Raw genomic sequence first — 27,994 nt, forward strand, 5'->3', positions numbered from 1 at the left:
CATAGATTTCATTTTTCATCATGTTTCCTAGAATGTTGATCACAAATGAAGCATAATTATGCATTAATATTTAACCTCTGACTTATTCAAAGAGATATTACATCTACTGATTTAATTGAAAACTCCAATTTTGAATTTTTTTCACATCACCCTGGGCAGTAAAGCAGCCTCTGCCCATAGTCCAAAATAACACAGTTTCCATTGAAGGAAGAGAACTGAGGGCAGGAAAACATTCTTAGGGTGATATCTGACATTTTTCATAAAGCTAAAGGAATCACATTTTGCTGGAAGCTATATTTTTCAAAAAAATCCTTTAGTAATCTAACATATATTTGTGTGTGTGTGTGTGTGAGAGAGAGAGAGAGAGAGACAGAGAGAAAGAGAAAGAGAGACTACGCTAATAAGTGAATTCCTGAAAATGCCCTTAGGAAATACGTTTATTGTTATGTCTGTTTACCTTTCTACTTCAAAGGCCAATCGTTTAAGCAAGTGATTGTACTTCAAGTAAAGCTTTTGAACATATTAAATTGTATACCTTGAGACTGACTCCCTGGTGTGAAATGCCAAACTCGCAAAAGAAGACACACCTGCTAAATAACAATACATTTTCATGAAGTAGTTGTAGCTAATCAAGATAGAAGCCTTTCACAGAATGTTTTGTTCACTTTCAATTACTCAAATGGTTCAGGATCTTATAAAAAACACAAATCTTTTTTTTCCCTTTAAAGGAATATTAAACTTGTGAATGTTAAGTCAGATCATTTTTCCAGCTTTATTAAGACATGATTGAATAATAACATTGTGTAAGTTTAAAGTGTAAAATATGATGATTTGATATAAATATATATTGTGAAATGTTTACCACAATGAGGTTAGTTAACATATTCTTTACCTCACATAATTACCATTTTGTTGTTGTTATGGTGAGGACATTAAAGCTCTATTCTCATAGCAGCTTTCAAAAATACAATGTAGTATTGTTAACTGTAGTCACCACGCTGTCCATTAGATCCCTAGAAAGTATTTGTCTTATAACTGAGAGTTTGTACCCTTTGACCAACATCTCCCCATTTCCCCCAACCCTCATTCTGCTCTGTGTTGCTGCGAGTTTGATGTTTTTAGATTCCACATATAAGTGAGATCATACAGTATTTGTGTTTCTCTGATATCTCTCAGAATAATGTCCTCAAGATCCATCCACTAGTCACGGATACCAGGATTTCCTTCTTTTTTTCTGGCTAAATAATATTCCATTCTATATCTATATCTGTATCACCTATCTATCTATCTATCTATCTATCTATCTATCTATCTATCTATCTATCTATCTGATCATATTTTCTTTATCCATTCATTCATTGAGGGAAACTTAGGTTGTTTCCATGTCTTGGCTAGTATGAATAATTCTGCAATAAACATGGGAGAGTGGTTATCTCTTTGAGATAGTATTTTCATTTTCTTTGGATATATACCAAGAAGTGGGATTCCTGGATTGTATAGCAGTTCTATTTTAATTTTTTGAGGAGCCTCCATACTGTTTTCCATAGAGGCTGTACCAATTTATATTCCTAGTAACAGTGCGCAGAGTTGTCTTTTCTCCATATCCTCACCAGCATTTATTATCTCTTGTCTTTTTGATAATAGCCATACTCACAGGTGTGATATGATGTCTCATTGTGGTATGGATTTGCGTTTCCCTTATGATTACTGATGTTTAGCATCTTTTCATGTACTTGTTGGTCATTTGTATGTTTTCTTTGGATAAATGTCTATTAAAGTCCTCTGCACATTTCCTAATTTGTTTGATTTTTTGTTATTAAATTGTATGAGCACCTCATATATTTTGAATATTAACCCCGTGTCAGATATAGGGTTGGCAAATATTATCTCCCATGCTGAGGGCTGTCTTTTCATTTTGTTGGTTGTTTCTTTAGCTCTGCAGTAGCTTTTTAGTTTGATGTTGTCTCACTTTTGATTTTTCTTTTCGTTGCTTGTTGCTTTTGGTGTAATATCCAAAAAATTGTTGCCAAAACCAACGTCAAGAAGCTTTTTCCCTTTGTTTTGTTCTAGGAGTTTTATAGTTTCAGGTCGTATGTTGAAATCCTTAAGCCATTTTGTGTTCATTTTTGTAAGTGGTATAAAATAGAGGGCCAATTTCATTCTTTTGCATGTCGATAATCCAGTTTTCCCAGCACCATTTATTGAAGACACTATCCTTTTCCCATTTGAGTGTTCTTGGCTTCCTTGTCAAAGATTAGTTGACAATATATGCATGGGTTTATTTGTTGGCTCACAAATCTGCTCCATTGGTCTATGTACCATACTGCTTTATTACTATAGCTTTGCAACATAGTTTGAAATCAGGAAGTGTGATGCTTCCAGTTTTGTTCTTCTTTCTCAAGATTGCTTTGGCTATTAGGAGACTTTTGTAGTCCCATTCCCATTATATGATTTTTTTCTATTTCTGTGAAAAATACCATTGGGATTTTTGATAGGCATTGCACTGAATCTATAGATGCTTTAGATAGTATGGACATTTTAACAATAGTAACTCTTCTAATTCACGAACATGTGATATCTTTTCATTTATTTGTGTCTTGTTCAATTTCTTTCATCAATGTCTTATGGTTCTCAGTGTACAGAACTTTCACCTCCTTGGTTAAATTTATTCCTAAGAATTTTTATTGTTTTTTGTACTATTATATATAGAGTTGTTTTCTTTTTTTCTCTTTCATATACTTCATTGTTAGTGTATAGAAATGCACGTGATTTTGTATGTTGATTTTGTATCCTGCAACTTTACTTAATTCATGTATTCTAATGGCTTTTTGATGAAGTCTTTAGCGTTTTCTATGTATAAGATCATGCTGTCTGCAAAAGACAGTTTTACGTTTTCCTTCCTGTTTGGATGCCATTTATTTTTTTCTTGCCTAATTGCTCTGGCTAAGATTTCCAGAAATGGAGTTTGAAATGGAGTGCTGAGAGTGGACACCCTTGTCTGGTTTCTGATTTTAGAGGAAAACTTTCGAATGTTCAGTGTTGAGTATAATGTTGGCTCTGGGCTTGTCATATATGGCTTTCATTATGTTGAGTTATGTTCCTTTTGTACCCAATTTTTTTGAGCGCTTTTAAAAAGAAATGGTATTGCATTTTGTCAAATGCTTTTCCTGCATGTATTGAGGGGATCGTAGGATTTTATCCTTTTTGTATTAATGTGGTATATAACGTTTATTGATTTGTGTATGTTGAACCATCTTTTCATCTCATAGGTAAATCCCACTCATTCATGCTTTCTGATCCTTTTAAGGTGCTGTTGAATTCAACTTGCCAAAATTTTGTTAAGAATTTTTGTATCAATATTCATCAGGGATCTTGGCTTGTAATTTTCCTTTCTTGTAGTGTTCTTATCTAGCATTGCTATCAGGGTGATGCTGGCCTCATAAATTGAGTTTGGGAGTGTTCCCTCCTGTTCAGTTTTGTGTATGATTTTGAGAAGGATTGGCATCAATTCTGCTTTAAATGTTTGGTAGAATTCTCCCATAAAACTGTCAGGTCCTGGGCTTTTCTCGCTTGGGAAGTTTTTAATGACTGCGTTAATCTCCTTTGTCATTATTGGTCTGTTCAGATTTTCTATTTCTTTATGATTCAGTGTTGGTAGGTGTATGTTTTTAGGAATTATCCATTTCTTCTCTGTTATCCAATTTGTTGGTGTGTAATTGTTAATAGTCGCCTCTTATGAGCATTTGTATTTCTGTGGTTTCAGTTGTAATATCTCCTCTTTCATTTATAATTTTGTTTGAGTCCACTCTCTTTTTTCTTTTTCATTCCAGCTAAAAGTTTGTCAATTTCATTTATTTTTTTAAATCAACTTTAAGTTTTATTGATCTTTTTCTATTGTCTTTCTAGTATCTATTTTATTTTTTTTCTCTAACCTTTATTATTTCTTTCTTTTTGCTAACTTTGGGCTTAGTTTGGTCTTCCTTTTCTAATTCCTTGAGTTGTAAAATTAGGGTGTTTATTTCAGATCTTTCTTTTTTCTAAAAGTAGACATTTATCACTATACACTTAGTACTGCTTTTACTGTATCTCACAGGTTTTGGTGTGTTGTGTTTTCATTTTCATTTGTCTCTAGATACTTTCTGATTTTCCTTTTAATTACTTCCTTGACCCATTGTTTTTTTTTAATTTTCGTGTATTTTTTTTTTAAATCTTTTCAGTTTTCCTCCTCTTATTGATTTCTAGTTTCATACCATTGCAATTAGAAAAGATAATTAATATGATTTAAATCTTCTTAAATTTGTTAATGCTTGCTCTGTGGTCCAACGTGTTGTCTATCCTGGAGAATGTTTCATGTGCACTTGAGAAGAAGGTGTTTTCTGGTGCTTTTGGATGGAATGTTCTGTGTATGTCTGTTAGGTCCATTTGGTCTATAGTGTTATTCACATCCTCTGTTTCTTTATTAATTTTCTGTCTGGATGATCTATCCAATGTTGAAAGTAGGGTATTGAAGTTTCCTATTAGTCTATTGCTGTCTATTTCTTCCTTCAGTTCTGTTAATATTTGCTTTAAATATTTAGGTGCTCCAATACTGGGTGCATATATATGTACAATTTTATATTCTCTTGATGAATTCACCCCTTTATCACTATATAGTGTCCTTCTTTGTCTCTTGTGACCGATTTTGGCTGAAAATATTTCATCTAAGTATTGCCACGCCTACTCTATTTTAGTTACTATTTGCATAAATATCTTTTTTCATCCCTTTACTTTCAGCCTGTGTATATCCTTAAAGTTGTAATGAGTCTCTTGTAGATATCAGATTGTTGGATTTTGTTTTTTAATCCATTTAACCACTCTGTGTCTTTTGATTGGAGAATTTAGTCCATTTACCTTTAAAGTAGTTATTGATAGGTAAGGACTTACTATTGCTATTTTGTTTTCTGACTGTTTATTCTTTTAGTTCCTTTACTCCTTTCTTCCTCTCTTGCTGTCTTCCTTTGTGATTTATTTTTTATAGTTCTATGCTTGAATTCCTTTCTCTTTATTTTTTGTGTATCTACTTTAGGTTTTCTCTTTATGGTTATCATGAGGTTTACATAAAACATCTTATAGATATAACAGTGTATTTTAAGCTGATAATAACTTACTTTTAATCACATACAAAATCTGTACACTCTTACTTTTTCTTACCCCATATATTATGCTATTGATGTCACACTTTACATCTTTTTATATTGTGCCTCCAATAACAAATTATTTTAGCTATAGTTATTTTTAATATTATTGTTTTTTAACCTTTATACTAGAAACAAAAGTGATTTACACACCATCATTACAGTATTAAGGTATTCTGGCTGTGAATTATTCCCCCTGCCTGGGTGTAGCAGGGGAACCCTCCATGCTCAGTACAGGCTTTCCTCTGCAGGTGATCAGCTCTGCCTGCCTGCGTCCCTGCTCAGTCATTTTTGGGCTACACAGCTTCCAGGTGCTCTCGCCAGCCAGATGGGGCTGGGACACACCTTCCATAATGTGGGGCTATGACTCGACTCCTTGCCTGGGCATGGGCAAAAGAGGCTTTAGGGCTGAAAAAGTCCTCATTTGAGGACCTGAATCAGGCAGACCTGCACTTCAATGAGTTCCGTAGAAAGAGTGTGCCACCAACTTGGTTCTGCAGATGAGGAGAACCAGTGGTTGGGATTAACACTTGAGCATTGCAAGTATGAACTTGGTCTGCCAAATTTCACATGCTGGTTGTTGAAAGTTTCTCCCCCCTTCTCTCTCACAGTCCGATTCCCAGTGGTCAAGCCCTACAGATTCCCCTGCAATCCCATTGGGGCAAGACCAGAGTAGGGGCTCCCACAAAGTGACCCACAATTCTGGGAAGGCTGATTGTCCCCCTGGGCTGTCTTTTCCCACTGGAGGAACCAGAGGCTCAGAGGAGACCTCTCCGCATGATGCTGTGCTGGCCTGGGGGAGGGGCAATGTTGTCAGTGTGTAGTAGGTTCTTTTACTCTTCTGATGCAGTTAGTCTTGGTCTCTGTGGTGTAGGGGAGTGCTTCAGCCTGACCTCCCATGTTCTAGGATTCTGTCAGTGGTGTTTGTTCATGGATAGTTGTTAGTCGTTCTTCCTGTGAGGGGGAGCAAAATCAGGAATGACTTATGTTGCCATCTTGGTGACATCATTCTTCAATTGATAGCATATTCTGAATTTTACTATATATTATGTTTACTACTTAGTTTTATGCTTTTATATGTTTTCATGTTGTTACTCAGCATCCTTTCATTTTAACTTGAAGAACTCTAGCATTTATTTTAAGGTAGGTCTGGTGGTGATGATCTCCCTTAGCTTTTGTTTGTCTGGGAATGTCTTTATTCCTTATTCATTTCTGAAGGACAGTTTTTCCTGGTATACTAATCTGAATTGTCAGTTTTATTTTTCTTTCAGCTCTTTGAATATATTCAGCAGTTTGAATATATTATCACACTGTTTTCTGGCCTGGAAGGTTTCTGCAGAGAAACCCACTGATAACCTTATGATGGTTCCCTTTTATGGGATGTGTTGTTTTTCTCTTGATGCTGTCAAAATTCTCCTTCTTTTTGACTTGTAACATTTTGATTATAATTTGTCTCAGAGTAATTTCTTGTAGGTTGATCTTGCTTAGGGTTTTGAGCTTCTTATACCTGGATGTCTTTATATCTCTCCAAATTTGGGAAGTTTTCAGTTATTATTTATTTAAATAAGCGTTCTGCCCTTTTCTCTCTCTCTTCTCCTTCTGAGATTCCCATGATGTGAATGTTTGTTCACTTTATGGTGTTCCATAATTTGCATCAGCTTTATTTACTCTTCTCTATTCTTTTTTCTTTTTGTTTCTCTACTTAGCTAATTTCAAATGATCTGTCTTCGACTGCACTGATTTTTTCTTCTGCATGATCAAGGCTGTTATTGTAGCTCTATTGAAATTTTCAGGTCTGTCATTGTATTTTTCAGCTTTGGGATTTCTGTTTTGCTCTATTTTACAGTTTCTATTTCTTTATTAAACTTCTCATTTTGTTCATGCATTATTTTTCTGATTTCATTAGTTGTCTCTCTGTGATCTCTTGCATTTTATTAAATTTCTTTGAGATGATTATTTTGAATTCTTTGTAAGGTACATCATAGGTCTCCATTTCTTCAGGGTCAGTTACTGGAGTTTTTTAGTTTCCCTTGGTGGTGTCATATTTGCCTGATTCTTCATGTTCTATGTAGCCTTGCATTGATGTCTTTGTGTTTGAAGGATCAAACACCTCCTCCAGTCTCTACAGACTGGTCCACAGGAAAAAACCTTCTATCAGTTCCCCATGCTAATGGGATTACCTCCATATTTGCTGTTGTGCTGGGTTGGAGCCTTTTGAGTTATGAGGCTGTCTCTGGGTCTGTAGTGTGCCACCCTTGATGAGCTTGTTACCAGGGGCTCAGGCAGGTGTGATCTTGTCTGGACCCTGGGTAGATAAGACTACCTCCAGTACCTTGTTCAGTAGAGTGGTGATGGGACAAGGGTCTGCTTCAGGGTCCACAGTTGGGTCCTCAGAGAGCCAGCTTATTACTAGGTGTGTGGATGAGTATGGCTCCTTCCAGGTCCCTTGGACGGCTCCTGCCTGGCCATTGGATAGCTTCCTGGGTGGGCAGGACTGGCCCTTGGTCATGGCTGAGAGGTTCTGGAACTGAACCACAGGGCTGTTTCAGGTTTCAAGCCAAGACTGTGGTTTGCAGACCTTGCTCTTGAGGCATGGATTTGTGTGTCTCCTGCCAAGTCGCTGGGTAGGCAGGACTGCTTCCTGATTGTAACTGGAGGGGCTGGAGCTGAATAGAGGTCCATTTCAGGTACTCCTGAGGTGCAGACATGTGCGTTACCTGCCATGTCCCTGTGCTGGCAGGATTGCTTACAGACTGAGGCTGGGAGCTGTTACTGAATTTAGGACCCTTTCAGGATCTCTGGGAGCACATATAGGAGTGTCTCCCACTGGGTCCTTGGGATACTACTGCTTGTGGACTGTGGCTGGGAGGAGCTAGAGCTGAGTATAGTGCCCTTTTAAGATCTCTGGAGGCACAGACAGGAGTGTCTACTGCTGTGTTCCTGGGCCAGCAGGTCTGCTGGGGGACTACAGCTGGAGCCAGGTATAAGGCCTTTTCAGGATCTCCTGCTTTGCAGACAGGGGTGTTTCCCACTGGGTCTCTGGACCCACAGGACTTCTGGCAGATTGTGGCTATAACGGGGCTAGAGCCAATTATCAGAGCTTTCAGTATTTCCAGGGGCACAGAGAGGGGTGTCTCCTCCCTGGTCTCTTGGTCGGCAGGTCTGCTGGTGGACTGTGGCTGTGAGGGGGCTGGAGCTGAGTATAGGCCCCTTTCAAGATCTCCAGGGTTACAGATAGGAGTATTTCCCACTGGGTGCCTGAATCTGCACATCTACTCGCAGACTGCAGCTGTGAGGAGGTTGGAGCTAAGTATAGGGCCCTTTCAGGATCTCTAGGCATGTAGACAGGGCTATCTCCTGCTGCGTCCCTGTGCCACCAGGGCTGTTTGTGGACTGCAGCTGGGCTGGACTAGAGCCCAGTTATAGGGTCCTTTCAGAATCTACAGTTGGATCAAGTTTAGCAGGCTTACCTCCAGGTGCTCCCAGACTATAGCCAAGAGGGGCTGGAGCTGGTTCACCAGCCACTTCAAGATCCACACCCAAGACCAAGGTCTGTATGCCTATTAGCCAAAGCGTGGGTGGGCCTGACTCCTTCTGGGTTCCTTAGCATATGGTTCTGGACTGTAGCAGAGTCCTCAGGGCTACAGAGCTATTTCTGAGTCTGTAGCCAGGACTACATTTGGTGAGTCAGTTACCTGAGTTTGGGCCTACCTTCTCAAAATGGCTCCTCTAGGTCTTGGACTGGACTGAGTTTTATAATTTCCTACCTGGATCCCAAAGCTTCTATAAAGGCACTGTTTTTGCATGGATGGATGCCAAATTATTATTGATGAGTTGGGATATGAGCAGGGGACATCTTATTCAGCCATCTTGCTGATGTCATACCATCAAAGTTGTATTTTTAATAACTCAAGCAAGCTTCTGCCACCCTACCAGCCCCTGGGGCATCCTAAGACTCCTCATTTCTCTCCTAATCCATATCTTCTCTATATGTTACTTTATTTTTCTTATAACTTACATTAATTCTTGTTGTTCTATCAATTTCTTCTATAGAATATATCTGGCCTTATATCATTTGCTCCTCAGAAACACTCTCACCCACACTTTGATGCCTGCATAGGCTCTATGCTTAGCTCTACAAACACTTCCATTTCCCGACTGGACATCGTTTGGCTGATCTTGGCTGGCTTTAGTACAACCCACACTAGGAATTTGAATGTTTTGGAGGGGGATGATGGGTGGCTGTTTCCTCAACACTTGTGTTTGTTCTCATTCCAGGATTTAGTGTAAAATAGCACGTTGTATATGGGCTCCCACCTACTGAGTCAGCTGGACTCATTGTCCTTTGCTGAGCCCTGAGCCTTCTTGGAAATAAGTTACATTTGGAACTCACTATGTTGTATATTTAGGCAATATTATCCTTTAGTTTATATGTCTTTTAAAGAATCTGAAAAGGATGCACAACTGGAATAAGTGTGTTGTTCCCAGAAAGTGGCTTCTTAGTCAACAAGGAGAAAATACAGGAAGGATTGTTCTCTGAGCTCACTGTTTTTTGATGTTTTTTATTAGAGACTTGGCTGAGGAATAATGAGAAGACTAAGTGTTAAGAAAATGTCAGACTGTAATATGTTGTGGTGTAGTTCACTGGTAATTAATCAGAATACAGAATTAGGGGGCCGGCCTAGTGGTTAAGTTTGACACACTCTACTTCAGCAGCCTCGGTTTGGTTCCTGGGAGCAGACCTACACCGCTTGTTGGCGACCATACTGGGATAGTGACCCACATACTAAATAGAGGAAGATTGGCACAGATGTTAGCTCAGGGCAAATCTTCCTCAGCAAAAAAAAAAAAAAAAAAAAAAAAAGAATACAGAATCAAAATTCAAAATGACCCTTATTGAATATAAATTAAATATTTCAGTGGCATGTCACTATGGGCTTTTGCAGAGGGTGTAGGGAGGCAGTTTGCAAAAACATTTATTAAGTAAATGTTTGTTGGAAGGCAATTCTGTTTTTTTATCTTGTGTCTACTTTTGAATGCCTCACCAAAAATGGGGTATGGAGATATATATACGTTGTGATTATACATTATGTATTTTAAAATGCTTTTCAAATATTGTTTATTATTTTTATTTTTTTGCTGAGGAAGATTGGCCCTGGGCTAACATCCGTGCCCATCTTCCTCTACTTTATATGGGCCTCCGCCATAGCATGGCTTGACAAACGGTGCGTCAGTGCATGCCCGGGGTCCGAACCTGCAAACCTCAGGCCACCAAAGCAGAGTGCACGCATTTAACTGCTATGCCACCAGCCTGGCCCCAAATATTGTTTATTTTTTATTATTCCTTTTCATCAACTCAATAATTCTATGAGGAACAGCAGAGTTTGTTTCTATTTGACAGATTGAGAAACTGAGGTAGAGTGGTTAAATAATTTGATCAAGGTTACAGAGTTAGGTAGTGGAAGTGATAGGACTAGAGCATGGATCTCCTGACCCTTTATATTTTATGTTAGCCTTCATTCATTCTTTCAATAAATAAATACTTTTAACACCTTCCACATGTCAGGCATTATTCTGGAGGCTGGGGATATGGTGAGACAAAAACATTCATGGTTCCTGCCCTTATTGAGTTTATACATACCAAAAATATGAAGATTAGTAGATAATGAAGTAAAGACTTCTAAAAGGCTGCACATAGTAGAAATATTGGGTAAAGATATTTAAAAATGTAGTTTGGTATGAAATGTAAAGTAAGAGAATGGTTAAATGAAATGTGATATTTCTATGTGTTAGAGGTATAACATACAGGAGAGAAAGTCATGGAAAGAAGAATTTGATTTAAAAATGTATGTATGAAGAGGTATTTAGGGACTGTTTTGTTATGCCCATAGGGATGAAGGAATTAGGAAGGTACATTAAAGAGAAGGGACATTTCTTGCATTATCATGTCTGAAAAGGAAAACTAATGAGATGGCATTGTTTACTATGAGGGATGAAAAAAATTCTAAAACAGTTAAAAGCATGCAATTGTGGCCGATGATTTTGTCATCAAAGCAACGTATGGAAGAGAAAAAAGTGGATAAAGTGGGAAATAATAAATGGTAAAGAATGAACATTTTTTAGAGGTAAACAAGTTATGTGTAAATGACTTTTTTAAGTCTTGCAAGTAGCCTCTGCTGGAAACAGGAAGAAAATAAATGTCTATGTAAGAATGTTTTCTTTATAAATATTTGTGTTTTGGCATTTTTTAATCATAAAAGTTTTAGGTTATCTTTTTGTGATATGTGATTATTTTCATAATTATTAATGATGGTAGTCATAAAAAGAATAAATTATATCTATATGTTTATTTACAGTTTAAAGAATTATTTCACATCATTAATCCACTTTTTCCTCAACTATAACTTAGCATTTTTAACCTTCAACCTTTGACTATAATCTAGAGATTTCATTAAGGATATCATTTTATCAGTAAGAGAATTAAATCTTGAGTCGGTCGGTTATATGATTAGTAAATTTTAGGGACCTTTGAGTTCAAGTCTAGTGTTGGAAAAGAGCATCTGAGTGCTTGGGAACTCTTTTATAATGCTTATACTTTTGTTAATGAAAGCCACTGATTTTATATTTAAAAATGTATTGCGTCTGGAAAGTACAACTATTATGGATGTGCTCTATTTTTAAGCATCAGGAGCTGTGTCAGATAATCACTAAGCAATGTAGAGATTTTTAATAAGAGTCTGCTATTTACCAGTATTACGTAGATTATGACTTTAAGTTCTTTGGAGAAAATTGTCCCATATAATGCCATTTGCATCACAGTAGGAGACTCTCATTATATTATATTGTCTTTCGTTTATGTTACTGTCTATCCTACTGGGTCCTGAAAACAAAATATTTCTCCATGTTTTGACTTTAATCTTTGTGTATTTATGGCTGGTTTTAGGCAAATAGCAAAGTAGATGGATATTCCCACTCAATAGATAACTGAAAAATTAAACAGAAGATATAACATATATTTTGTCTTCTGTATAGTTAACTTATATAAGGCCAGGTCTGGGGACTTATAGATCTTATTTATGATTCAAGATATAAACAAAGAAACATTAGAGCCTTAATTTAGCAGTAAGCCATGTCCACACTATGGAATTTAAAATGGTTCTTCCACCTTTCCACAAGACTATGGTACCTAAATGAAGAAAATGATTTGGTGTAATATTTAGCCTATTTTCTATTTTTAATTGAAGTATAATTGACATACAAGTATAATTGAATACAATAGTGATTCGATATTTATATACATTACAAAATGATCAGCACGATAAGTCTAGTTACCATCTGTCACCATACAAACTTATTATAATATTATTGACTATATTCTCTATGCTGTACATTACATCCCCATGACATTTATTTTATAACTGGTGTTGACCTTAACCAAATTGACAGCCAGTTATTTCTTCAACAAAAATGGTTTATTTGAGATTAGCAAAGAATTGCAGTTGAGGGTCTGTAACCATGGTGAGCCACGTGAAAGTTCCCTAGCAGCAAGGGAGGAGAAACTCTTTCATAGAGGGGAAGAGGATGTTGGGGGGGTGCCATTGTAAACAAAGAGTTTGAAGTGTAGGGCTTTTCATTGGCTGAGTTGTGACAGTCTCTCATCAGATAAGCCTCTTGCCTGGTCAAGAAGAGAAAGTCTTCCTTCTTCCTGTTGGGCTCTGCTATTGATGTAGGGCATGAGAGTTCTCCCTTTTGGCCTCCCAACTCCAATTTAATTAGGTTTCTATTTATTAATTTCCGCATTTTCCCTTTTGATGGAGATCTTTCTCTGCAAGTATCACTGATCAAGAGTCAGGTTTTTCCGGTTTCAGCAGCCTTTTGTCCCTTAATGCCAGGAAGGATAATTCCTGAGTGTTGTGTCCCACATCACACGGAAAGCACACAGATTGGAAACTTATTTAGGTCACATTTGAATAACAGGGAGGAATAGAAGGGAAAACTCTCAGGAATTTTTCTTTTCTAAAGCCCATAAGTTTTCAATATGATAGGCATTGGGGCTCATCTGAAGCATTATGTCACCATCAAAGGTTTGGTAGACAAAATTCCAACAGGCCTGGTCCAGACATCTTGGGAAAGCTTGTATGTCATCTGCTTCAATTCTGGGAAATATTTACTTTCAAGTCACCAGATGATGTGCAGGTCCAGTCAGAGTTTGGTGTTGTCTTTAGGTGTATCATGTAAATCCAAAAGTCTTTGAAGGCTTTGAATCCAGGGGTTTTGAAGCACAAGAGTTGGATAACAGTACCTGATAGGGACCTTTCCAGTGAGGTTGAAGAGAGTCCTTCTGGAAGTGTCTTTTCCAATAGATGAAAGCTCCAGGTTGCAAGATATGATGCTTAAGTTCTTCGTCTCCTTGGAATGCACTGTGAAAAGATCGCTTTACCAAAACATGGTTATTTTTAATAGAAGCAATTAGGCCTTTAAAATATTAGAGTAAATATCCTTTTATCAGCTATGGGTCAAAAGAGGCTGGAGCCAAATGCATTGGGCATCCTGTGACTATCTCAAAGGGTGAGAGTTTATGAGTTCCAAAGGGGGTGGATCTGAGATTTAGAAGGACCAATGGCAAAGCTTTTGGCCAAGGTATTTGGAGGGTCTCTACAAATTTTGCCGATTGAGCCTTAATGATGCCATTGATGTGTTCAACTGAACCAGAGGATTAGGGTGGTGTGCACAGTGAAAATGTTGTAAAACCAGTCAAACAGCACAGACTTGTTGAAGTACCCGACCAGTAAAATGGGTTCCTTGGTCACTATGAAGTTCAAGAGGAATTCCCCAGGTAGGGATAATCCTTTCCAAAAGGACTTTAGCCATGGAAGAGGCATTAGCCTGTCTGCAAGGGAAAGCTTCAGTCCAGTGAGAAAACATACAAACCTGACTAAAACATATTTATATCCATGAGATGGAGAAGCTGTATGACATACATTTGCCAAACCTTGAATGGTCCATTAGGCCATTTAAAATATCCAGGAGCAGTGCAAACAAGCTTCCTTGGATTGTATTTTGGACAAGTGGGTCAAGTGAGGTAGGCACTTTTTATGGTCTTGCTAATATTCTCCCACCAATATTGATTCATGAATGCTATCATTTTGTCAGTAGACCAGTGGTTTAATGCATGTATAGTGGTTAGGAGTGGAAATTTTAGAGTCTCTGGTAGGACTGAGTTGTTATATGACTTGAACCAGAGCTTTCTCATTTTATCAAATCAATAATTCTTGAATTTACACTCTTGTTTTTCCTTTTCTGAGGCCAATTCTTGGGCTTCTCTAGTCAGTTATTCTGACTTACCATTTGGGGAAATATCCCTTTGGACCATGACAGAGGTTTGGCTATTATTGGTTCCTTTAAGGGCTGCATTCATTGTGGAAATATAAGAAAGGTGATTTCCTTTAGCTTCCAGAGTGTCAAGTTTAGAATGCCCTGGGATCTTAATAATAGCTAAAGCAGCAGGTAAAAGTATAGCATCCAATAATTCCTAAGCATAGGGGACATTTTTAATTTTATTTCCGCTGGAAGTAAAGAAGCACGTTGCTTCCACAACATTCCAGAATCATGAGCTACTCTGAAAGCATATCTACTATCAGTATAAACATTGGCAATCTTGTCCTTGGCTAAAGTACAAGCCCGTGGGCTGAAGTAGCCATAGGTAAAGGTGCTTCCTCAATGATATCAAAAGGAGTTTGCACTAGCATCCCCAGCACAATATTTGTCATTGTCACCTTTAAATAAAGACCATCAGTAAACCATGAGAAGTTAGTGTTACCCAAAGGAGTTTCCTGCAGATCATCACGAGGAGTTAGGAGGTGATCCATCAGTATTAAGCAGTCATGAGGGACTTCATTGGTAATGGAGGGGAGAAGAGTAGCAGGGTTAAGGTTGCTACAACATAAAAGAGTTATGTGAGGAGCAGTTAACAAAAGGAATTCATAGAAGGTGGGGCACTGGCTGAAATATGTTGAATGTAGTGAGAATTCAGGAGGGCTTCTACTGCATAAGGTACAAAAATGGTTAAAAGGGACCCCGCCAGTGCTTTTCTCGGTAGCTTTAAGCAAAAGGGCAGAGGCAGTAGTGGCTCTAAGGCAAGGGGGGTATCCCTGTGCCACAGGGTCCAGTTGCTGGTTATAATACCCTATGGGTCGATGATGGTCCCTGTGTTTTGGGGTGAGTACCCCAAGGGCTTTTCTTTCTTTTTCATGTATAAAAAGGAAAAAGAAAATCTGATAATTGGGATATCCAAGGGCAGGTGGGTTCACCAAACTCTTCTTTAAGGCCTTAAAGGCTATGTCGTCCTGTTCTTCTCATAAAATTGGATGGGGTTGTTGTTCTTTAATAAAATATACAGAGGTTTGGCCATAAAAGGGTAATTTGGAATCCAATTTTGGCGATAACCAACTAGCCTGAGAAAATATCGCATTTGGTGCATAGTTTTGGGTTTTGGGAAACTTAGGACACCATGAAGCATATTTGAATATAGATGTAGTCCTTGTTCTGATATCTGATGCCCTAAATATTGAACCTGGGTTTGGGCAAACTGCAATTTGTCTTTGGTGACCTTATGTCCCTTTTAAGGCTAAAAGCTTTCGCAAGTGGATGATGTCTTACTGTGAGGAGACTTAGGAAGGAGAAGAAGCAAATAATCCACATATTGCAACAAGGTAGAACCTCTAGGGAACTTTGTATCATCCAGAACAGCCTTCAGGATTTGTGAGAAATAAGGAGGACTCTCAGTAAAACCCTGAGGTATTACTGTCCAGGTGAATTGTTTTTCTTCCCAAGTGAAGGCAGAAAGGTATTGGCTAGCTTCATCAACTGGAATGCTAAAGAATGCACTACATAAATCAATTACCATAAAGAATTTGCTTCCAGTGAGAATGGATAACAGTGTTGTTTATTGCTTGGGGGTCCTGGACAAACCTCCACCCTCAACCCGTGGGTTTTCTCACAGGTGAAATATGAGTATTACAAGGACTAGTACAAGGCCCTGAGCCTTGTATTATGGGCTTTATACTTTGAAGAACTTATTTACTTACAGGGTATTGGTTACTTCTGGGGCCAGGTTTTGAGAGATCTATTTGAATCTTAGTGAAAGTTGCTCTGTGAATGTTACCAATATCAATTGGAGATTTAGCCTGTAAGAAAGGTGGTAGCTGATTCAACAGGGACAAATGATTAGTGTTTGCAGAATCAGCTCTAGTACTGTCAGAGATGGAGCAAATAAAAGATGTCAAAGTGTTCTTTAATTCACTTGGTTGGCTGTTTTGATGACTGCTGTCAAATTCTAGAATTATTTTCGCCTTTCTGGAGAAAGAAATTCCGGCATGATATTTTTCTAAGAAGTCTTGGCCTAATAAATGAATAAGGGTGGAATAACTAAGGAGAAAAAGAGTGTGTGTCTCTCAAAGGGCCTAAACAAAAGGAAATAGATTCAGAGACAGGGACCTTTTGAGGTTTATTAGAAATTCCTACTATTTGAACCATTTTAGTATTCCAGGCAGGGAGTGCTTTATAGTAGTAGGGTTCAGCACTGAGAGTGTATCTTCAGTGTCAGGAGAGAAAGTGATTCATCTCCAATCTGGAGAAATGATTCTCCAAGCCTATTAAGAGGGAGGATTGGGAAGAGCCCCTGTAGTTTCTCACAGCCATATCATTGGAAATTTGGAGAACATTGGAAAGTCTCATTAGAGGGCTGAAGGCTCTTGAAGCGCTTAAATTTGTAACAGTCTCTTTTCCAGTGTCCTGGCTGTTTGCAATAATAACAGAAACCAGGAGGTTTCTGGTTTCATTTAGGGGCCTTCATTTACTGGAGTTGAAAATTAAGAATTTTAGTGGTCTTTCTTTTAGGTGACTCATCTAGAGTATGAGAGTGTTTGTTTGCCAGATTAACTCACTAAATCTGGAGTACATAGTTTCCCAATCCATCCTGGTTCTTTTACTAGAAGGGAAAGGTCCTGGTTCAGCCATTTAATAAGCATAAAGGTAAAAGCTACCTGGTAGAACCAACATCTGAAGGAAGACCAGAATTTTCTTTAAAAACAATCTGAAGTTGATTGTAATAGTCATGAACAGGTTCCTCAGGTTTTTATGCACAAGCCTGAATTTTGTTCCAATCAACGGGCTTTGGGAAAGCCCTGTGAATTGCCTGATGAAGTCGTCTAGCAATTGCTGGGGCCCGATCATACAACAGGTCAGCAGGTTGGGCTCCTGGTTGTAATTTTAGAGACCTTTCAGGATTTTCCCAATTAACAGTTTTCATCCAGTGCTGGGCCTGGCCTTCACCGAAAAGCGTATGAACCAGCTGATATAAATCAGAGAAACCGGGTTGATAAGTTTGAATGACTATATTAAATTCCTCAGCAAATCTGTAAGGATCTTCGGTTACTTGTGGAAAATCTTTGACTATAGCTTGCAGTTCAGCTTTAGTCCAGGGAATATAAGAAATTAAGAGTTTAGCTGTTGGATCTTTTTTTTTTTTTTTGAGGAAGATCAGCCCTGAGCTAACATCCATGCCAGTCCTCCTCTTTTTGCTGAGGAAGACCGGCCCTGAGCTAACATCTATTGCCAATCCTCCTCCTTTTTTCTTTCCCCCTTTTTCTCCCCAAAGCCCCAGTAGATAGTTGTATGTCATAGTTGCACATCCTTCTAGTTGCTGTATGTGGGACGCGGCCTCAGCATGGCTGGACAAGTGGTGCCTCGGTGCACGCCCGGGATCTGAACCTGGGCCGCCAGTAGCAGAGCACATGCACTTAACCGCTAAGCCACGGCCGGCCTCTGGATCTTCAGAAGGCTTAATTTTAAAGGGACAGGTTCTGATCCGTTCAGAGGAAGAGGGAGTGTGGAGAGGTTCAGGGAAACGGGGAAATTGGGCAAGAGGGCTAATATGGGAGAACTGAGAGCATAGAGGAGGTGTAGGTGGTATAGACGGGAAGGTGGGATATGGCGTCAGAGGTGGAACCCGAGCATGAGGAGCGGGGGAAGAGGAACATGAGGCTTTGGAAGCCATTTTATCTTTCTTCAATCATTTATTCATGTCAGTTAATCTTAACATTTTATTTTGCGAAGAGGCAATTTTAGTCTCCTGATAACGTTTGGAAGCCTCAAAATACCAACTGAAATAGATGTTCCATTCAGTTTTCAGTTTTGGAAATTACAGAGCTATGGTTGTCCAATTCAGTTTTAGGAAAAGTAAGTTTAGCGAGTTCAAAAGTTCCCCATAATGGCCATTGATAGTCTAAATTACTTCTGGTTATATCAATCCATTTAGTTAAAAGTGCACATAAGGAATGAGCATGGTTTTTAAATTTAAAATCTGCCATGGTCCCTGTAGATAGGGCTCTCTCAAAATATTTAGGTAACTGGGATCCCATTTCTTAGAGATTTTTCTCTAGAGTAAAGAAATAATTCTCAAACAGCCTGAGCAGCTCAAACAGCCTGCAGCCTTAATACCAGCCAGTCCCAAGAGAACAGTCTGAATTCATTAAGGTGGACCAAAGGTCAAATCAATGCAGTTCTAAAGAACAGTCCAGTTCCCAAGGGAATCAGAAGGAAGGTTGATCAACGCGGTTCTAAGGAACAGACTACTCCTAAGGGAGTCAGGCCAAAGGCTCGTTCCAATGAACAGCACAGTTCCAATGAGCATTCCAAAAGTCATACCAAAGGCTAATCAGTTCCAAGTATGGGAACAGTCCAGTTTCAAAAGGAATCAGATCAAAGATTGTTGCAGTTCAAAGAAACAGCCTGATTCAAAGAGTCAGGCCAAAGTGCCACCCGAGTACTTGCAGAAAAATAAGGCCCTAATCAGAAAAGGATGAAGCCTTGAAATAGATCTTGAATAAAGCGTGGAGAGCCTCAAACACAAAGAGGGCAGAAGCTCAGATCCAAGAGAAAGACTTACCCTCAAACTCCAGGGTTGGCAAAACAAGTAGGAGCTCAGTGGGCTCTTTTGTGGGTACCACATTTGTTTCCTCCACATCCTCCAAGTCATCAGGGATCTTCTCTGGATCCCCATACAGGCCACCAAAATGTTGACCTTGAACAAATAGACAGTTAGTTATTTCTCCAGCAAAAATGGATTTATTCAGGATCAGCAAAGAATTACAGTTGGGGTCTTCAACCATAGTGAGCCATGTACAAGTCCCCCAACAGCAAAGGAGGAGAAACTCTTTTATAGAGGGGAAGGGGAAGTTGGGAGGTCTATTGTAAACAAAGAGTTCTAGGTGTAGTGGCTTTTCATTGGCTGAGTTGTGACAGTGTCTCATTGGCTAAACCTCTTGCCTGTCAAGAAGAGGAAGTCTGCTTCCTATTGGGCTCTGCTTTTTTTTTTTAATTTTTGTTTATTGCAGTAACATTGGTTTATAACATTGTCTAAATTTCAGGTGTACATCGTTATACTTTTATTTCTGCATAGATTACATCATGTTCACCACTCAAATACCAATTACCACCCATCACCACACACATGTGCCGAATTATCCCTTTCACTCTCCTCCCTCCCCCCGTCCCCTCTGGTAACCACCAATCCAATCTCTGTCTCTATGTGTTTGTTTATTATTGTTATTATCTACTTTTGATGTAAGGCATGAGAATTCCCCCTTTTGGCCTTCTGACTGCAATTTAATGAGGTTTCTGTTTATTAATTTCTACATTGGAAGTTTGTACTTCTTAATTCTCTTCACCTATTTAACCCACCCCTCAACGCCCCCCCCCCCTCTGGTAACCCCCAGTTTGTTTCCTGTGTCTATGAATCTGATTCTGTTTTGTTTTATTTGCTTTGTTTTTTAGACTCCACATATAAGTGAAATCATATAGTATTTGTCTTCCTCTAACTTATTCCACTTAGCATAATACCTTCTAGGTCCGTCCATGTTGTCACAAATGGCAAGGTTTCATTCTTTTTTATGGCCGAGTAATATTCCACTGCATATATATACCACCTGTTCTTTGTCCATTCCTCTGTTGATAGACACTTAGGTTGCTTCTATGTCTTGGCTATTGTAAATAATGCTGCAATGAACATAGGGGTGCATATATCTTTTCGAATTAGTGTTTTTGTTTTCTTTGGATAAATACCCAGAAATGGAATTGCTGGAACATATGGTAGTTCTATTTTTAATTTCTTGAGGAATCTCCATACTGTTTTCGATACTGGCTGAACCAATTTACATCCCTACCAACAATGTACAAGGGCTCCCTTTTCTCTACATCCTTGCCAACACTTATTTTTTGTCTTTTTGATAATAGTCATTCTGACAGGTGTGAGGCGGTATCTCATTATGGTTTTGATTTGCATTTCCCTGATATATTTAGTCTTTTTTCAGCCATACAAATTCACAGTACCTTTTGCAGAAACCTCTGAGAAAATTCCGATATTGTTAGGTAGAAAATATCACTTAGGCTTATCAGTATGGGTCAATATTCTCTAGATAGATCTGTTCCATTCTCAAATTCTCACTGTGCCTGCTACAATAATCTTATTCAGCTATGATTCCTGCCCCACCTACATTGGGAAGAATAATGTTAGAACATGCAGCACACATAATCAATCCGGCAGTAATATCAAGAGTATTTGGATAAAGCTGGTACATAGAGAAGAGTCTCCTCTGCCAGCTTAATGGGATAAAATATGTTTCTGAGAGCTAAAGGAAGTACACATGACATTTCTCTCTACTATTGTTATTGTCATCAGTTCTTGAAAGCTCTATACTCTCTAAAACTAATGAAGATCATATACTAACAAGAAATAATTAACTGTCAACTGGAAAAAAGAATTGATTTATTTCATTTCATGAGTCATAATAGAATCTTAAAAGTCTGTAATTCAAATTTTAATGGAAACATGAGAGATTGTCTCTCTTGGCTCTCAGTCTGCTTATAGAATCACAAAGAGGTTGAAGTAAATAAATACCTCTTTTGGCACACTATGACCTTTATGGTTTCAGAGGAATTTCAATATTGTAGAGCAAGCTAACATTTGAGAAACACTTTTGTTAGACACCTTCATGACTTTATTGATATGTGTAATTAATAATGAAAAATTCACATTAGTCTGCTAATATATGTGGCTTTTAAAATTTTTCAACAAGATTCTCTCTTTTACCATTTAAATAATACTATTTGCTGTTAGCTATCCATGCTAAAATAATCACCATTATGACACTCCTGGGATTTAACTTCTCAATTCTAAACATTCCCAAAGTATAAGTTAATTGACCTACTTCTTTTGAATTTACTGAAAAAATGTTTTCTATCTGCAAAATAATTCTAAAACAAAAAAAAGAGAAGACATATATCTGATTTTCCCTCTTTAAAGGAAGTCTAGTTAAGTATCAACCGAAAAAAGGATAGTATTTATCAATTGTTTAACCTTAAAAGAATTTTCAAAAACTACATTAGAAAAGTCAATCCAAATTTACTTAGAATGTCAGAGGGACTAGCAGTTTAATTTCTTTTAAGTTTCATTAGGACTGTAAAGAGATTACCTGCCATTTAGTGTCTGGTCATTTAGAATTCCTAAAATATTGTGATTCTTTTTGGCATATACTAATTATATTTAAATAATAATAGGTCTGTATTGTATAATATTTGATATCTTCAATAATTCTATGCATGGACAAAGCAGGATAAAGACCAGACATAGATGTCTTTCTGTTTCAGCACACTGACAATAGTATGGCATACGTCAAAAATTCCCGTCTTTCCCTATCCCTCTAGGGCCAGATACATTTAATAATGTAGTAGAAAGAGCACTGGGTATCAGCAGGCTTCTGTTTCCAGGATATGATCGGCTAATAATTAGCTGTGTGACCTTAGAAAACCATCTATGTTAGCTGGTAACTGAAAAATATTCTTAAGACTACAAAGTCAGGAAATATGTTACCCATTAATTCCTTAAAATTACTGAAAGATGTATTTTAGCTGACCAAAAGATGAATAAAAAAGAATTCAAGGGCCGGCCCGGTGGCTTGGCGGTTACGTGCACGCGCTCCGCTGCTGGCGGCCCGGGTTCGGATCCCGGGCGTGCACCGATGCGCCGCTTCTCCGGCCATGCTGGGGCCGCGTCCCACATGCAGCGGCTGGAAGGATGTGCAGCTATGACATACAACTATCTGCTGGGGCTTTGGGGGAAAGAGTAAATAAATAAAATCTAAAAAAAAAAAAAAAAAAAAAAAGAATTCAAGAACAGAGAAGTTGTAGTATAAAAGAATGGCAATGAGCAATGAAACTAGTAAAGCATAGTTTGTCAAAATAATCTTCGTTACTATGGTTATAAACAACACAAAATTTTGAAAAACTCTTGAAAGATAAAGTATATACTCCAATAATATTAGTTTATTTTAGTATTCATGGTAATCATTTATATCTAAAATCCTAGATTATATCAATAAAATTTGAAAAATGTTGGGAAGCAGAAGATGGAAGTAAAAGCATGCTAATGTTTATATCTTAAGTATTGGCATTGATAATTTCATTCTGGAATTTATAAATAAAAAAGTAGAACCCATCATTTTCTATATCACTTTCTTTTCCATATTCTAAAACATTTTGAAAGAAGGAAAAAATGCCCCAATACACATTTTACTTTGCCAATCAGCAAATGTAAACCAAGCTTATTTGCAGGAGGTGGATGCTACAAAACAAAGCTAATCATCAGGAAAGTGGAAGATAACCTATTTTTAGGTTGATTTGTGATATTTAAAGTGAAACACTGCAAGTGAACATCCGAACATATCACATAACATTTTACATTAGGAAGAAGTAATTATTGAAGAGATGTGCATTTGGTTCTCTAATTTCATAGAAGCCCTATAAATATGATCTTTTCACATGATATCTTGTTGGACCCAGGCCAAAACTACTCATAAACTTATTTCTTACATAATTAAATAAAATGTCCCTGCACCTCAAAATTTTAAAGATTAAAAGGGCAGGTCCTTTTTAATAGGTTCCCTCACTACTTAGTGAATAAAAGATTGTTCCTTGACCATTAAACCAAGAAGTTAGAGTAAATTCTTCCAAAAAGGAGGCTACATGGGGCCTTATTGCAACTCTGTGGTTATTTCTGATAGCCATTTGATGAGGCCCTGGACAAAAGCGTAATGAATGGGAGTGTGTGTACGCATGTTCATGCAAAGAGAAAATATGTAAAAGAGATAATGTCTAATCACTTGAAGTGGTACATTTAAATACAGGTACCCAATTAATAATCTTACAGCTCCTGTATGTTTAAATTACCAGCTCTCATAAAGGACTATACATGGTTTCTGGGGCTCTGAGATAAATGAAAAGTAAGGATACCCTTTCCTGTCTCTCAGATCTATACCTATTCCTGTCCGGAATACAAAGTAATATGGATTCTCCCCTCACTAGATTGTATTCTGAAAAAGAAATGAAGTAAGTGTACTAATAAGGCAGGACCAGAATTAACATGTCCTAACTGTAGGCAAGTAGTTTTTGCCACATTCTAAAATTACATACCTCAATATTCCCATGGCCGATGCTTATTTCTTTCATGTGTTTTATGTAACTACCACCATAAATGATATATAAGTATTACCAGAAACAGTACAAAAAGAATGAAAAGTGTTTGATGTTAATTTTGCATCCTTCTTATATTACTTCAGCTAAATGGTATTGCTGTTGAACCTATTCCATATTTGTAGTGTGTTAGATAAGTGCTGCCTTATTTCTTCCCCCCAAACTCCCACTTTAATTTCAGAATGACAAAAAGATGCCTACCAGATTCAGAAAACAAAGTGAACATCTTGAGCATGCTATTGATCGTGTTCTTGTCATGATATCGGAAAGAAGAAGGACTCGTACTCTCCATGGCGCTAATGAACAACCACCTCATAACATTCTTACAGCTGCTCTTGAACTGATTAATATGGTCAAGATGATACTAAACACTCTGGAAAGGTAATTCCTAATATCTAAACTGTAAAGCCTTAAGATAGTTGCATTTTTCTCTCTTTCTCCCTCTTCGGAAAACTTATGTATGGATTGGATTTTATTTCTACGATATCTTTCAAAGATATTTAGGGATTTTTATTGATGTTCTGAATATCTCCATAGGGTGAACAACATAATTATATAACACCCTTTAAATGAACCAATATTTGATCATCTTACAGAAATAGTGTTTGTTTTACAAAGGATTCACTTTGGGCTTCCTTTGTAGATCCAACTCTGCTGCTGCATTAGAAACAGCACTTGTTTTTCTACAGTCCTTCAGGAATGCACAAAAGTTACACCAAAGTTCTAAATTACCACATCTAGACTCTTCACAGCAACAAAACAGTATTTTTCTTTTTCTTTTTTTTATTTTTTGTGAGGAAGATTGGCCCTGAGCTAACATCTGTTGCCAATCTTCCTCTTTTTGCTTGAGGAAGATTTTCCCGGAGCTAACATCCATGCCAGTCTTCCTCTATTTTGTCTGTTGGACACCACCACAGCATGGCTTGATGAGTGGTGTGTAGGTCTGCACCCAGGATCTGAACCTGCAAACCCCGGGCCACCAAAGCAGAGTACATGAACTTAACCACTATGCCACCGAGCTGGCCCTCAGTTTTTTTTTTTTTTCTTTATATACTAATTACATTAGGGATTTTTAATAAACAAAAGTCAGTCCAGTTTTTAAAATTCTGTGTTGCTAAGAGGAGGCTATGGAAATCAAAGGCTATTGATTTCTAATCTTGTTTTGATAATAACATCTATATAACATTAATATTTAAATTTACTAATTGTTGTTTGGATCAAAGACTGTAGTCAACTCTATTTTCTACACACAAATCAAGCATTATATGTGTATTTATTCCTAGGCCATTTGCTTCTGCTATCAGAAAGTATTACATCCCAAAGATAGAGAGGTTAGATAGTGAGAGAGGGAAGCATGCTTTTATAATTAACGAGAGAAGTATAAGAGGGAGAAGTCATGATACTTTTCTTTTCCCTCATTGTTACCTGCTCTCTTACTGATTCTTTATCATCTCTTTTCATTGCAATTGATACTTGATTGATAAACCCATTTTGTTCACATAAAGAAGGGATGAAGTGACTGACCCACTTATTCAAAGAAATTTCATATTGACTGTTAGGGGAAACAGGAAATTCATCAGTTCCTCTACTTCCTCTCTTCTGAGCTCCTTACAAACATGCCTCTGGTAACAAGCTGAAAAACAGAAAGTAATTGGAATAATTGGAATGAACTCAACTTAAGGAGAATAGGAAAGGGGTAATCGTCAGACAGCAAAGATAGCCACAGCACTGAGTAGGAGCAACAAAGAGGACCCCCAATATAAACATAATCTGTTTCACTGATAGTTGATAATTCACAGTATTAGATTTTCTCATTTTATTAAAGTAGTTTCATTACAAAATTCACATGGGGCCAATATTAAGAGGGGCTCTTTGGCCTAGTCTTACTACCACCAATTTGAGGTGAGCAAATCGCTTCTTTGCTTTCATCAGTGGAGCCAGGTAAGACTAAAGGGGACTTATATTGCTCCTGCAATACTCTGTAAAAGTAGTCCTTAAAACAACCAGTTATATTCCTCTTTAAGAAATGATATAATCTATACAAAGTGACCTCATATAATAGCTTTTGAATATGGCCAATTTATGGATCATCTTAGTATCTTTTTTACTAATTGCTTGAAGATTTTAAAGTTTAGTTTAAAACATTACAGATTCTCATAGTCCTTGCTTAGGAACTAGTGACTACTAAAGTTATTTATACTGAATAACCTTTTTACTAAGCTGAAGACCTATTGAACATTCTAAATATGATCTTTGAACACATAAAAATGTTATAAATAAAACACATCAAAAAACACAATGGCACGTCTTGCACTTGACATGAGTTGCTATAGAACACCTCAGTACTTTAAAATTTCTTGGCTTTAATCTCTTCTCATTTCCCAAAGACCTCTTGGGAAAGTCCCTATGTTTTGAAAATTGTGTCGGGGACTCATCTGGCTCATTTTTGATCAGATAGTAACATGGATTTTAAAAATGATTGGGGGTCAGCCTAACTTTATTTCCTACAAAATAATTAAATTTCCCTTACCAAATATCTGATTAGAGTGTCAATTGGAGGAATTGATTCTTCTTTTCTCTCTGAAATTGAATAATTGTGTTACTGGGGAAAATTATTTCTATGGTTTACACTAAAATTTGCCTCATCTCTGTGTTTCTAAGAGAAAATATGGGGAAGATGCTGTTAAAATATAAATTTTCCATTATTAGATTTAATATCGAATTTTTCTGAAATTGTGAATCAAACTATTATTTGACTTGGTTTAATCAATCTATAATTTCAGGCCTAAAACTTATTTCAGTTTTATTAAAAAGAAGGATATGAATCTGGTGAGTCATCTTGGTAATAGAAATAATAATTATTTTTGAGAATTCAAGTTAATTCAGGAGTTTAATTCAAGATGTCATCATGAAAAAAAGGGGAAAAGGTAGTTATATGACTTCGCCCCAGGAAGAGTTTCCTCTTCCTTTTTGTATTTTCCTAAAAAGTTTAGCCATTTTAGTGAGTTACTTTAACTTTTTCAACTGAACTACAGCATACAAAAGATTGACTTTACAAGTACTATAAGCTTAGACATATATGATAGAGCTTCATTTAAGTACAGCTTTATTAGTAATAGAAGGAACATTTTAAGATTTGCTGTAGAAGTTATGGGCTTTAAAAAGCTCTTAATTATGGTGCTAAATGGAAATCCTAGAGTTTGTTGACAAGGATTTCTTTCATTATGTTATATTTCCATTAGTCATTAAAATTTTAAGTGGTTTACTGATTTGAGGTAGACAAAATTTATGGTAAAATTCATATAATAACTCAAGACCACTTATCCAAGCATAACTACCCAAGATTCTACCTGTAAGAAAACATAAATTGAGCATGTTTCACATTGAGGATTAAGGGAGAGGGTGGGATGAGGTGATAGGCTCTACACTAGCCCAATATTTTCTTGCCTATTTGCTCATATATTTTTTTTTTTGGCCTAGAAATAGATGAGAAAAGAAAAACTGCCTAGGGAATTTTGCTCACATGTTTCATGCTCTGGACATAGTTAAAGGAGATTGTTCTATGGATCTGGCAGCTACTTTTGTCACACAAGTTTATAAATTTAATTATAAGAAGTAGTTTGAATCATTACCCATATTCTTATGTGCTTTAGAAATAGACCTCCAGAAAATGGCACTTTCATGTAAATATCAGGGATTGTAATCTCCTAGGAATTTGAGGCAGTTTATAAATTACTTTTCCTTGCTAATTCTTTTTTTTTTTTTTTTTTTTTGTGAGGAGATCAGCCCTGAGCTAACATCCGCCAATTCTCCTCTTTTTTTTTTTGCTGAGGAAGACGGCCCTGGGCTAACATCTGTGCCTATCTTCCTCCACTTTATATGGGACGCCGCCACAGCATGGCTTACCAAGCAGTGCGTCGGTGCGCGCCCGGGATCCGAACCAGCGAACCCCGGGCCGCCGCAGCGGAGCGCGCGCACTTAACCGCTTGCGCCACCGGGCCGGCCCCTCCTTGCTAATTCTTAAAAATAAAACTTCATTTCCCTTGTGAGAGTAAATGTGGTTTCAGCCCTGTAATGCTTGTTAATTTATTTTACAAATGACATTCTGAAAATTGTTCTCCATTTTTGGAATATAATAGGATAGGTGAAGTGAGTGATCATTTTCCAACAAAGCTATGTAGGTTTTATCACCTCATTCAAATTACTGCTTGTAATTACAGGTCCCCAAACCA

General features: G+C 37.4%; 1 protein-coding gene across 1 annotated transcript in view; it reads left to right on the forward strand.

Moving 5' to 3' along the window:
• Positions 1-27,994, forward strand: part of LOC131400304 (uncharacterized) — a 311,511-nt gene that overhangs the window by 23,930 nt on the left and 259,587 nt on the right. Inside the window, exon 4 of the mRNA XM_058535085.1 lies at positions 23,944-24,143. Coding sequence (XP_058391068.1) covers positions 23,944-24,143 — 200 coding nt within the window. The remainder of the gene's footprint in view (positions 1-23,943; positions 24,144-27,994) is intronic.

This window comes from Diceros bicornis, chromosome X (assembly GCF_020826845.1).
Source record: "Diceros bicornis minor isolate mBicDic1 chromosome X, mDicBic1.mat.cur, whole genome shotgun sequence".
NCBI classification, from domain to species: domain Eukaryota; kingdom Metazoa; phylum Chordata; class Mammalia; order Perissodactyla; family Rhinocerotidae; genus Diceros; species Diceros bicornis.